The sequence below is a fragment of the Musca autumnalis genome, unplaced genomic scaffold, assembly GCF_047663935.1.
Source record: "Musca autumnalis isolate F117 unplaced genomic scaffold, ASM4766393v1 scaffold_1, whole genome shotgun sequence".
Taxonomy (NCBI): domain Eukaryota; kingdom Metazoa; phylum Arthropoda; class Insecta; order Diptera; family Muscidae; genus Musca; species Musca autumnalis.
The window spans coordinates 104,713,152-104,727,336 of NW_027411644.1; the positions used below are offsets into that span (position 1 = coordinate 104,713,152).

The window sequence follows — 14,185 nt, forward strand, 5'->3', positions numbered from 1 at the left end:
TTTAGACTCAAATTTCCGATATTTCGGTAAAACTTTAAAAATACCGGAAATCAAGACGTACGCTTCTATGGGGGACCTATACTGATAATTCTCTTCTGAAATATTTGATAACCCAATAGAAAACTAAATAACGAATTTCAGTCTTTTGATGGGATATTGTCATCACAACCTTCAGAATCAGTTGGTACCGTTCTATGGGGGCTATATCGAAACGTGGACCTATACCGACGAATTTCAGTCAGAAAGGCTTTAATCCTCCAACCACATTTCAGCCATTTCGGTGGGTTGCTGTGGTTACAACACAAATAGCGAAAATCGGTATGTACCGTTCTATGGGGGCTATATAAAGGGGTGGACCTATACCAACAAATTACTGGGAGAAAGTTTTATACCCCCAACGAAGACTAAGTACCAAATTTCAGCCATTTCGGTGTGATAATGAGGCTAAAACCTTCAAAATGCCGAAAATCGGGAGGTACCGTTCTATGGGGGCTATATGAAGGCGTGGACCTATACCGATAAATTGTTTGGGGAAAGTTTTATACCCCCAACAAAGACTGAGTACCAAATTTCAGCCATTTTTGTGCCATAACGAGGCTAAAACCTTCAAAATACCGAAAATCGGGTTGTACCGTTCTATGGGGGCTATATCAAAACGTGGACCGATATAGCCCATTTGCAATACCAAACATCCTAGGAGTAATAGAAACTTCTATACCAAATTACAAAACTCTATCTTAAAAATTGCGAGCTGTATCTTGATTTCAACAGGCGGACGGACGGACAGACGGACATGGTTATATTGACTTAGAACTTTACTCTGATCAAGAATCTATATACTTTATAGGGTCTCCGATGAATATTTCGATGTGTTACAAACGGAATGACAAATTTAATTATACCCTCCATAGTATGGTAGAGGGTATAATAACAGCACACTTGACATCATAATCATAATGGTTAATAGGTGTCCTATTTTCAATTGTATGTATGATCTGGTTTTCTAAACCACTTCTCATGCAATATCTTCAAATGTACTCACCGGCTGGTAAAACTTGAAGTTTTATTTCCTGCATGCACATGAGAACGTGTAAAATACGATTCGAGTAGATATCATGGATGCGGGCCACCAGCACCTCAAAGGTTTCGATGGCTTGTTTGCACCTTTCATAGAATTTGCTCCAATTTTGATCGGTCCACTAAAAAAGGAATATTCTTAAATCTAAGGGAAAATAAAACTTCTCTCAACTCACATTGATGGTGGTCAATCCCGGTTTCAGCATTGCTGTCAAACGCACCAACTGGGGCAAGAACAAAGGTCTGACTTCCAATTTTACTGCTCTTACTGTGGCCAAGAACATTTTTATGAGATTCTGTAAAAAGAAATTCAAAATATAGTTTATTCAAAAAGTCTGTAATTGTTTGAAAATGACCCCTTACATTCAGTGAATCCTGTATTGTGATGAAATAATCCTGACGACTCATTAGGGTGGCTGCAACAATGGGAAGATCCACTTTAATTTTGGCCAAAAGTTTCGCCTCACGTATCAACAGTGGTATGGTGGGGTGCAAATTAACAAAGATACGATCACCCTGCAGCGACAATAGGGGCTGCAACAAACAAGCATCTGCCACACTAACATCTTGATCCATCCATATGGCTATTATTTCATCTTCATATTCTCCCAGCAAGTTGGCCACATGATTGAAACGTATCTCAACATCTCGTGTGGGAGGTAAAGCACCCAAAACGGGATGATCACACACTGAATCAATTAACTCACGAATGTGACAATGCAACGAACGACTCCAGTAAATACGTCCCGCAATTGGTGGGAAATTTCTTTGTACCGGAGGATCATCACGGTGCTTGCGAAATAACTTGATGACACGTTCCACCTCCTTATCCACATAGCGTACTATTCTCATATATTTCTCATCCATTTTGGTAAGGGGTATTTTCTCGCTCACCTTTTCGAAACGCACCAAGAACCGAATACACTGTGGTGTTTCCCATACCGTATCGAAATTGGTCTCAATCAACGTGGCTATGGTGTCCTTCAGGACATCTGTTTTGCTTATAAACCTCTCATAGTCATCATTAAATTCAGCATTACGATGATCGAGATAATCATATTTTTTCGAAAGTATTTCCTTTTTGGCTTCTTCAAAATGATTTGATGCCTCCTCCAAAGCTTCCGCCAACAGCAAACCCTCCAAACGCCTCTCAAACAAATGATTATAGTCATCGATTAAATTAAACATTGAAGTGATTTTCGATAACCTCTCACAAAAGGTGTCGAATTTTCCAAAAACGAAATTCTCCGAAAATCCAAACGGTGTCTGATTGGGTAAAAACGGTTGTTCCCGAACGGTGTAATAGGTCTCGTGATAAATGTGATTTAGCTTAATGCAATTGCTAAGTTTGGTGCGTACTAAAGTGCGATCTTGAGTCCATATGGTCTCCTTGCAGCGACAGGTGATGTAAGATTTGCAAGTTTCTATCATTTGATTGGTGATCTGAGAAATAGAAGTGATGTAGGGTAGGTGAGGGAGGTATCACAGAGAGAATATTTCGATATTCGCAAGAATATCGACATGTTGCAACTATTATTTGTGACATCAAGTCCAACATTCCAATTTTAGTGTTTCAGAATAGCCTTCAGATTGAGTCATTTCATGTGATCTTTCAATTCTCCCCGATCCGTTAATAATTAGTAGTTTTTGCTCTATTCCCCACTTATTGGAAAAGTGGAAAAATCGAATCTGAAATTTATGCACTGTTCCAGAACATGCAAGAAGCTACTACTTTTTACTACGATAACATTTTTTCCTTTATGTTATCGAAAGAAATAGTAAAAATTAGTAGATTCTTGCAGCACTGGAACAGACCATTAGATAGAAATAAAGTTTTCCTGCCATTCAATGGAAAGTAGTTGATGACGGTACCGATATTTATCGGTAACAAGCACCATCAAATAAGATAGGCCATCAATTAGTTTAGTGGAGGATAGTGTCGCCGATAGCGACAAAGAGAAAAGTATCCCGAACGATATATGGGACAATCGAATGCTGACAGACTATGAAAAAGCCAGGAATACCACCATAAACTATGATTCGGATTCTAGTCCGAAAACGTAGTGCCATTATGTCGAAATTAAGGATGCTGACCTTATCTCACCAGTCGCTCTTTCAACGCCAAATAAAACCGATAAGCCATGTTCAGCGGACCACTGAAAGTGCCAAAGTTAAAAAAGCTATGAAAAAATCGTATCGAAGGGCAATCGCATATTGCAGACGTGCCACAACTATCTGTGATAAGCTGAGAGGCAGGAGCTAGGTCCTCAAATTCCTAGTCGGCAAAACTTGGCGTGCAGATAAAGAAACCTTGTTGACCACATATAGCACGATACGTCGGTCTGTGGTAAGCTATGCGGCGACATTGTGATCCCCTAAGATATAAGTGCAACTTACTTACTTACTTAGTTGGCCCATTACAGAACATTTGTTCCATAGACCGAACTAAGAAAAGATCTCCATTCCTCTCTGTTTTTCGCTTGACTTTTTGGAATACCGCGCATTTCCATTTCTTCATCCACTTGTTTGCTCCATCGAAGCTTAGGCCTGCCGATTCTGCGTGCACCGCCATGTGACATGTATTCATACGCCTTTTTAGCGGGTTCATCATCGCTCATTCTCATGATATGGCCTAGCCAACGCAATCGTTGCATCTCGATACGTTTAACTATATTCATGTCTTTGTATAGCTTATATAGCTCGTGGTTCATACGACGTCGATATTCACCGTCAACGCAAATCGGCCCGTAGATCTTTCGAAGAATTTTCCTCTCAAACACACCAAGCACTGCCTTATCTGCTTGCGCAAGTACCCATGCTTCGGAGCCATACATTAGCACGGGTAGTATCAGCGTTTTGTATAGTGTTATTTTTGTTTGACGAGATGTGGCTTTGTTTTTAAATTGCTTACTTAGACCATAGTAGCATCTGTTGGCCAATACAATTCTTCTTCTTATTTCACAACTGATGTTGTTTGTTGTGTTTATGGCAGTGCCGAGGTAGACGAAGTCTTTAACTACCTCAAAATTGTAGGTACCAACTTTCACAGTTGGTCCGAGCTCTATGGACGCTTTGCGCGTCGACACCATCAATTTGGTCTTTTCGCCGTTTACCGCCAGAACCACTTTCGCAGATTCTGCTTCGACCTTCCTAAAGGTATCAGTTACTTCCTTTACTGATCGTCCCATGATGTCTATGTCATCAGCATAGGCAAGTAACATGTGGCTATTGGTGTAAATTGTGCCATTTCTTTTGACATTTGCATCTCGTATTACCTTTTCCAGCAAAATGTTGAATAGGTCACACGAAAGGCTGTCTCCTTGTCTGAAACCTCTTTTGGTACAAAATTCTTCGGAGAGGTTCTTTCCAATTTTAACTGAGGACCTAGTATCAGTTAAAGTCATTTTACAAAGCCGGATGAGCTTTGCGGGGATACCAAATTCAGACATTGCGTGGAATACCTTTGATCGGAGGGGACTGTCGAATGCTGCTTTATAATCGACAAAAAGGTGAAAAATGTCGATCTGCATCTCTTGGGTCTTCTCTAGGATTTGCCGCAGGGTAAATATCTGGTCAATGGTGGACTTGCCAGGTCTAAAACCACATTGGTATGGTCCAATTATTTCGTTGACCATTGGCTTTAGTCGTTCGCACAATATCCCTGACACTATCTTATAGGCAATAGGGAGAAGACTTATGCCCCTATAGTTTGAGCATACTGTCTTATCTCCTTTCTTGTGGACGGGACATAGGATGCTCAGGTTCCAATCGTCGGGTACGCGTTCTTCCTGCCAGATGGTGCTAACTAGCTGATGCATACACCTTATCAGCGCGTCGCCTCCGGTTTTAAACAGCTCGGCTGGTAAGCCATCGGCTCCTACTGCTTTATTATTCTTCAGCCGGTTGATTGCTGTTTTCACCTCATCTTGGCCAGGCGGTATACATTCTATACCATCTTCTGGGATTGGATCTGTGGTTTCATCGTCTTCGCTACTATTGGATACCAGCAGATTGGAGAAATGTACCTTCCATATCCTGAGCACGCTATCTGTATCTGTTACCAGATTACCTTGCTGGTCTCTACAGGAGGATGTGCCTGTACCAAAGCCATCTGTTTGATGTTTCACTCTTTGGTAGAATTTTCGGACTTCATTCTGTCTCCTGTACATCTCGATTTTTTCACACTCCCGCTTTTCCATTTCTCTCTTTTTCTTGCGGAAAAGCCGTTTCTCTTCTCTCCTTTTCTCCCGATACGACACTCCTGGTCATACCATGAATTCCTTTGTGGAGGTCTCTGGAATCCAAGTATGCATTTTGCGGCTGTTTGCATGGAGTGGGCAATATGTTGTCATTGTGTTGTTATGTTATCGGGACAAGGAGTGCTCGCGTTAAGCAATTGGGCTAGTTGAGTGGAATATGCTGTGGCTATCTGTTGTGTTTGCAGCCTATCGATGTCCAACTTCCGCGTTGAGTCTGTTCGTGCTTTATTTGCAACGTTTAGACGGGTACGTACCTTTGCTGCAACAAGGTAGTGGTCCGAATCAATGTTTGCGCCTCGGAACGATCGTACATCCAACACCCTGGATGAATGTCTTCCATCTATTACAACATGATCAATTTGATTACTTGTTCTTTGATCTGGAGACAGCCAGGTGCCCTTATGAATATCGAGATGATTAAATCTGGTACTGCTAACTACCATGTTTTTTGCAGCTGCAAAGTCTATCAGCCTCATACCATTTTCAGATGTTTCACTGTGGAGACTGAATTTCCCGACTGTTGGGCCAAAGATATTCTCCTTTCCAATTTTGGCATTAAAATCGCCTAGAATGATTTTAATGTCATGGGCAGGGCAACGGTCATATGTTTCTTCTAAGCGCTCGTAAAATATATCTTTGGTCTGTTCGTCCTTTTCTTCGGTGGGAGCATGAGCACAAATAAAGCTGATGTTGAAGAATTTAGCTTTTATTCGAATTGCAGCAAGTCTCTCATTCACTGGGGTGAAGCTGGATACCAGATGTTTTAGTCTCCGACTAACTACGAATCCGCAACCAAACTCATGCTTTACGTCATGGCAGCTATAATACAGTGCGTCACCTTTAGGTGTTGTTGTGACGCCTTTCCCAATCCATCGTATTTCCTGTATGGCAGTAATATCGGCCTTGTACTTTTCAAGTACGTCTGCCAATGCGAAGACTGCACCTTCTCTATAAAGAGTGCGAACATTCCAGGTGCAGATTCGCAGATCATGGTCCTTAAAACGTTTGCGGGGTTCGTCAACTTTAGAGGGGTTTGTTTTTCTTTTCTTTCGTTTTTTCATAGTAGGATGTTTTTTCTAGGGGAGGGTTACTAACCCGACGCCCAAACCCAAGTTTTTAACGTTCTTATATGTGAATGCGCGGCACATGTTAGCTCACTACCTTTAACGGGTGTTAAAGGCAATTCCCCAGGTGACACCACGGGGAGGTCAGTGTCCACTTGAGATGAAAGAGGGACCAAGATAAATCCAGGGCTTTGCCATGTTAAAGCCGGTCAAGACCGTTGCTTGGTATCATTCATCCCCTACGTCACCCGATATAAGTGCAACACGATGTGTTAATATTCAAACCTGTCAGAACGTCGTCCTGAGAAATTCAGCAGGATGACTTCTCCTCTGGTGCAGACGGTGGCCCTGAGTCTGAGCCAGGGTAGATTTTCTGTTTATCAGATGACGAATAATTTATCGAATGATAAACTCCATATCGAATGATAACTCATTCCATTCCACAATTTAGTCGTCGATAAACTATCCTCGGCCTCAGCGGAAACAGCTAATCATTTTAAACCAGGACTGTCGAATACACACAAGCACCTTCAATCGGCAGAAGTCGTTAGAACTGGCCCCGCGATAGGACGCTATTGAGGATGGAACCTCAACCAAAATTTTGGCCGATAACGTTCGACCTACGGTACGGCCTATTCTTCTTGAAGAACCGATTTGCAGAGCTAGAGGTTGAAGCTCATCCTAATCCATCTAGATAAGAGCGTGCAACCTAATAAGGATCAATATCATGGTGATGAACAAATTCGAAAGAACACACCCTCACTTGTCCTCAACAGAAATTCTGACCTAAACTGCTCTCATTACGATGACCGAAGAGGCTAAATCGAGTTCAACGACAACATCGATTCCAATAGCCCCTAAAGGCAAAATAAGAAGCGATGTCAACTTAACCCAAAGCCCCACAAACGATTCTGCTCTTTCGACCACAGCACGGTCTTCAAAGGTAGGCTCCACCACCAAACAGGACACCACTCAAAGTCGAAGGATGCTAAGTCAAAGGGTATGAATCATGCAGATAGCTATGAAGTCTGATGTTAGGAACCGGAATTTTGTAAATGCGGTTTTCGTAGCAAATACAAAACATAAGTACACTGAGGTGGCAGCTGTTGGCCGGAACACTGATGTGGTGTGGTTCCTGGTCAATCCGATATCGAAGAAACCGCAGCCGTGAGATTGCACGTTGTATTGCTTTTCTGTTTTGGGAGCAGCATATCTCGGAATGCCTGCTCTGGACTCTTTTGGTCAGTGCAGGGACATTAGTAAACACAGAACCAATTTGAATGTGTTCGGTTTGCAACATCAGATGCAATAGATGTCGGGAGTGGACTCGCTCATGTGAGGGACTACGACAGGGACTATGTTACTACATGCTGCGTGAAAACAGTCTTCAGCGAGTCGTCGTCAAGAATTTTGCAATTTAATTGCTATGGACTCCGAGATTATATTGAAGAAATATTGGACTTTATGAGTCGGAAGAATATCATGGTAGCGGCGGTGCAGGAAGCCAAGCTCAATAACAACTGCAGTTTGCGGCCTTGTGATGGTTACAACCTACTGAGGAAGGATCGCAGCAGAAGTTGACGTGGGGAATTAACTTTCCTATTGCACCAGTCTGTTCAATACAGACCTATCTCGCTTGAGCCTGGCTCTAATGACCCAACATGGAATGTATGGAGGTAACAGTCAGGTGTGGAACTGCCGATTTAGAGTTGCTGAACATATATATATATATATATATATATCTCGCCGATAAGTAGCTGTACTCCAGGTTATAGGCCCAACATTAGCCCGCTTTTTATTTCAGACGGTCAATGAGAACGCCCTTACCAGTATTAGCAAAGTACTGTGACGACAGGCATAACCATCGTGTCACCTGGTCTGACAAATGACGTCACCTGGCCACCCGTCCTTTCTCACCAGTCAGACCATCTCCCCATAATTGTCTCCATCAGCACACCGCCCGAGTTCGTCACCTCTAAACGCCGCACTTACATTAATGATGGAAAAACTGATTGGCGTAGTTTCAGGGAGTTTTAAATCTCACCGCTTCAGAGATCTGCCCAACCCTTCTGATGTTCGAGTAGCAGAGGGACATCATCACAGATGCAGCCGCTCGCCATGTATTTACAGAAGCAGAAGCGACAGGATTAGCAAATGAGCGTGTTCAGCTTCGTTCTGCTAACCCCAGTGACCCACTGAGTAAGGGAGCTGAGACTGGAAGTTTACAGGCATAAGCGGAATATGTGGCTAATTCATCTGAAAAATTGCAACATTGTAGCAAGAGTAAGTGAAATGTACGCAACGGTTACGTGACTCTCGAACCCTTGAAAAAAGGAAGATAAGATCTTAGTCGCGTGCGGCGACGTGATCCGAAGAGGTACGAAAGTTATTTTAATCGACAATGTGTCGGTCACCCAAGGATTGACAAGGCGAAGAGGAGAGTTCTACGTCAGGTCCTGCCAAACAGGACCCACCATAGTTTACATTGAATGATGTTGCTAATGCCAAATCATCCTAAGCATTTGGTCCTGATGGAATCTCCATGGTAATGCTGAAACAGGTGGATGAGCCGGGAGTGGAATAGTGAGAGTGATCCCACTACGGAAGCCAGACAATGATACTAGCAAAGGTGAATCGTTCAAACCGATTTCGCTTTTATCACTCTCCTCTTCGCCTTGTCACCTGAGATAAATAGAGAATCGGGTAGTACTCATTGACAATAGTCTAAAATGTCTGCATCGCGGAGTTGGCGCAGATCGTCCATCCTAGGAATATGAAAATATCTGCCGCAAAATCTGGTCGGTGTATTTCCGATCATGGCATATTCCACTGTACTGATCAGAAGTCCTCAAGTCAAGGTGCTCGACAGAAGCTTGGGTACTGAGAATAAAATCCAGACAATTCTGAATACGTCGTTTTGGTCATCCCACAGCAATGGGCACATTCTCACACTTAAAAAATTATTCACATTTATAATGAACTTACCTTAACCATTAGAGCTGATGTTCGTTCGGAGGTGTTATAAAATTGTGAGACACTATAAATCAAGCGTACGGTCTGCAGCAAACTTAAAATGGACTCCTTCATGCAAACCTAAAAATTAACACAATATCATTAATTTGAAATTATTGCAAATCTCATCTCTTTCCACTTACCGGATCATCCAAATACAACGAGTGACAACAATGTTCCATCGCCTGGATAAACTTTGAATTATCTCTGGCCTCATTGTAGCAAAATGTGATCTTACGATCGGTTTCCTTCCAATCACGCATTACCTTCGAGTTGGCCAAAAACAAGCAGTGCAGCGTAAACTGTACCTCTTTCTGCTGCAAATGTGCCAAAAGCTGAGAAAATTGAGCACCACGCTTCTTCCAATATTCCAACTCATCTTGTGGACCACTCGAATCATTTTCCTTACGCAATTGATCCGATTCACCCAATATTTTGGTTATACCTTTTATCCAATTCGTTACCCGCTCCTCCAGTTGACCACAAAATTCTTGATTTTTCGACAAATCTTTTAGCTCATCAACATGATCGATTCTCTCGAACATATCACAGCCATCATCGAAAACATTGAAGTGATCGCAGACTTGTTCACACACCCGCAGGGCACTGCAAAATGATCGCAGACCTGGCAATAGTTGGCCCTTAATAAGACCACAGCTAACATCTTCCTCTTCACCTTCCAAACTGGGAAAGGCCAAAGCTTGCATAAAAACGTATTCGATAATGCGTTCGATCGAAGTGACCAAGCCAATATTTTTAGCATCGATGATACCACAGAATCTGAAGTTTAAAATAATTGTTTTTTGGAATATTAAAACAAAAAGAAAACAAAACAAAAGAACAACTAAAAATTAAAATTTAAAGAATTTTGTAGTAGTTGAGCCAAAACTACTCTGGTTTGTCTTGATGGATGTACTCAAAGGATCGCATTCACTTTAGAGTAGTTTATGGCACCATCCGTGTTAATGCTATTTAAACCCGCTAGATAGGCTTGCTGTTCTAGGAGTTCAATCATGTAACCTAGAACCACTCTCCCTAGATTATGAAGATCTCTCTTGACATGCCTGGGTGAGGGAGTCCTATCACCATACGGTGATTAGGAGGACTCTCATGGTAACACCCGAGCACGTACTTGAAGGAGAGCATGCCATTTTGTTACTGTACTAGAAGAAACATCGTCTCCCCATACTAATGGTACACCGATGACATAAGGAGGCACCCTGTTGCAGTTCTCAGGGCGGCATTCTAACAGGTTTGAATATTTTTCCATCGCGTTGCACTTGTATTCGGGGCGCCGCATAGACGACCGATCGCGGTCAACATGTTTCTTTATCAAGGTTTCTTTATCGACCCCCAAGTGCTGCCGGCTAGGGACTTGAGGAACTTGTTACTATATGTCAGGTTGTCGCAGATAGATGTGGCTTGACGTGAACATGCTGTCGAATGTGATTGTCAGACCCTACTACCATCGACCATAACATTCAAATCAGGGCTTAGATATGCAATCCATTTGGTGAACAGAGTGGCCAAAATGTAGGGGCGTATATTTGCATATTCGCGTGGCGAATGGTGGTAAGATCTATCTAATAGGAGTTCAGTCTTTTCAAGGTCTTTGGTACGGGCGACAAAAGCGATATCGGCCTGTACGATTCACTTTTGCTGGCATCCTTGCCGGGCTTCCGTAGTGGGACCACCCTGCCCATATTCCAGACTTCGGGAACAATGAGGGTGGATAGCGACAAGTTAAGAACTTTAGTGAGATACTCCACTTCCGGCTCATCCAGCTGCTTCAGCATTACCATGGACATTCCATCAGGGCCCAACGCTTTGGATGATTTAGCGTTCCTGATGGCATTGGCAACATCATCCATTGTAAACTGTGGTGGTTCCTCTTCGGCAGGAAGAGATCTGATGCGACGTAATACTCTTCTCTTCGCCCTGTCACTCTCGGGGTGCTCGACAAACTGTCGATTGAAATAACTTACGCACCTCTTCGGGTCAGTCAACGTAACGTCGCCAAACGTATCTGAGGTCCTATCTTCCCTTCTTCCAGGGTTCGAGAGTGACTTAACCGTTGCCCACAATTCACCTATACCGGCTCCAATGTTGCAACTCCTCAGATGATTTAACCACTTGTTCCGCTTATGCTCGCCGACCAGCCTGTTAACTTCCAGTGTCAGCTCCCTGACTCTGGGGTCATAGGGGTTGGTTCACGCTCATTTGCTAATCCCTACGCCTCTGCTGGGAAGTTTGGTCTTACTTCGGGTATTCGACCAGGAGGGATATGGCGAGCGGCTGCAGCAGTGATGATGTCTCGGAACGTCCTTTCCGCTACCCAAACATCAGAAGGATTGGGCAGTTCTCTGAAGCGGTGGTTGGTGAACTCTCTGAAACCCGGCCAATCAGCTTTCTTATGATTGACGAATGTGCGGCGTTCAGATGTAATGAAATCGGGTGGTCTGCTAATGGAGACAATTATGGGGAGATCGTCTGATCCAAGAGAAATGACGGGTTGCCAGGTAACGTCATTTGTCAGACCAGGTGACACGATGGTTATGTCTGGCGAGCTGTGACACTAATTCTGGTAGGGGCGTCCTCATTGACCGTGCAAAACGTAGAGCTGTCAATCTGTTCAGCCAGCGCAGTACCTCTCTGATCGTTTCCGAGGGCCGAATGCCACATCTCATGATGCGCATTAGTCCATATTTATATTAGGCATCGACAAAATGACAATTGCCGCAAGGAAAATTGCCTAATGTAAATATGGACTTAAAGTCCCCCAGGACCAGACGATTATGACCTTCCAAAAGCGGGTTAATGTTAGGCACGTAATCTGAGATATAGCTATTTCTCGGCGGGATGTACACGTTCAACAACTCTATCTCGGCAGTTCCACACCTGACTGCTACCCCCATACATTCCATGTACGGGTCATTAGAGACAGGCTCAAGCGAGATAGGTCTGTATTGGACAGACTGGTGCAATAGGAAAGCTAATCCCCCACCTCCACTTCTGGTGCGATCTTTCCTTAGCACATTGTAACCATCACAATGTTGCAAGCTACAGTTTTTGTTGAGCTTGGTTTTTTGCACCGCAGCGACCTTGATGTTCTTCCGACTCATGAAATCTACTATTTCCTCGATCTTACCTCGGAGTCCATTGCAATTAAATTGCAAAACGGATGCATTCTCTGGGATTGGGACAACAACGGCTGGTGTTAAAGGCTGCGTGTGCGGTTGTTGTCGAGGGGACTGCTGGGGAGTTTCGTAATCCGACGACGACTCACTGGGGACTGTGTTCACGCAGAATGCAGCAACATAGTCCCTGTCGTAGTCCCTCACGTGGACAAGTCCAGAGCAACCCCTTAGATGCACCCACTCCTGACATCTATTGCATCTCAGCGAAGGTTGGATGTGGGTGAAGTTGCGGATGTGACAAACTGAGCACAGATATTGGTCCTGGGTTTTCCTCCGTCCCGGCAAGGACCAAAAGAATTCAGAGCAGGCATTCCGGGATATGCTGCTCCCAACACAGAAAAACGAAACAAATACAAACATATGTACACTGAGGTGGCAGCCGCTAGCCGGGGGGATGATTTTGTGTTGTTCCGGGTCAATCCCATGCTGATGATCGGCAACTGGGTAGCTATGTTTCACGCTGGGGAGGAATAAAGTCTCAAGAGTCTTTGCTATGGACGACACAAGCAAAATCGGCCTGTGAGATTTACCTTTGCTGGCATCCTTGTGCGGCTTCATTGGCGGGATCACCCTGTCCATTTTCGACATTTCGGACACTATGTGGGTGAAAGGTTGAAAACTTTGGTAACATACTCAACCTTGGGCTCATCCGGCTGTTTCGCCACTACCATGTAGATTCGACCAGGGCGATTTGGATGCTTTAGCGTTCCTGATGGCATTCGCAACACCATCCATTGTAAACTGTGATTGTTCCTCCTCGGCGGGATATATAAGTAAAGCAACTCTTCCAGGCTCCAGAGATAAGACTGTATTGAACAGACTGGTACTAAAGCAACCATGTTATTCATCCGACTCATAAAATCCACTATTTCCTCGACCTTAACACGGGGCCCATGTCACATGTACCATGTCACATGGTCTGGCCACTTGTTCCGCTTGTGCTCACTTACCAAACTGTTAACTTCTAGTGTCAGCCCTCTGACTCTGGGGCAGCGACGATGCCCCAAACTATCTTTCTGCAACCAAAAGATCAGAAGGGTTGGTCATTTCTCTGGAGCCGTTTTGGGGGAACCCTATGAAACTAGACTAATTAAATTTCTCATGATTGCCGCGTTCTGAGACAATAAAGTCGGGTGCTTCGCTGATGGAGACAATTATGAAGAGAAAATGTAGAGTTATCAATATGCTAAGCCAGCAATATACCCCCTAGTCATTACCTAGGACTGAATGCCTCATGATGAGCACACTTAAGTCTCCTAAAAGCAGTCGGTTATGACCTTTCTAAGTTAGTTAATGTTGAACCCATAATCTGGAGTACAACTATTTATCTGTACATTGAGACGGCTGCAGCTGGCCGGAACTCGAATGTTGTGTGTTTTCGGTTCAAACCGTTGTTGAAGATCCCGCCACCGTGGCTTTGCATATAATAGTGTGTGAACCTCTTTTGCCGGTCGTTTATCTCCTAAAGAATACATATGGTCATCTCTACATACATATATATTTGCCCACAGCATCTCCGAAGGACAAGGAAGACTTCTCTCATATTATTGAGAGCACGCCCATTCATATTGGCTCA

At 43.6% G+C, this 14,185-nt stretch overlaps 1 protein-coding gene across 1 annotated transcript in view; it reads right to left on the minus strand.

The window, feature by feature from the left end:
• Positions 1–1,028: 1,028 nt before the first annotated feature.
• Positions 1,029–14,185, minus strand: part of LOC141397896 (dynein axonemal heavy chain 5-like) — a 30,281-nt gene continuing 17,124 nt past the window's right edge. Inside the window, exons 6-10 of the mRNA XM_073974805.1 lie at positions 9,556–10,192; positions 9,386–9,493; positions 1,441–2,520; positions 1,254–1,373; positions 1,029–1,199 (exon numbers count right to left, since the gene is read on the minus strand). Of these exons, the coding sequence (XP_073830906.1) occupies positions 1,029–1,199; positions 1,254–1,373; positions 1,441–2,520; positions 9,386–9,493; positions 9,556–10,192 (2,116 nt within the window). The remainder of the gene's footprint in view (positions 1,200–1,253; positions 1,374–1,440; positions 2,521–9,385; positions 9,494–9,555; positions 10,193–14,185) is intronic.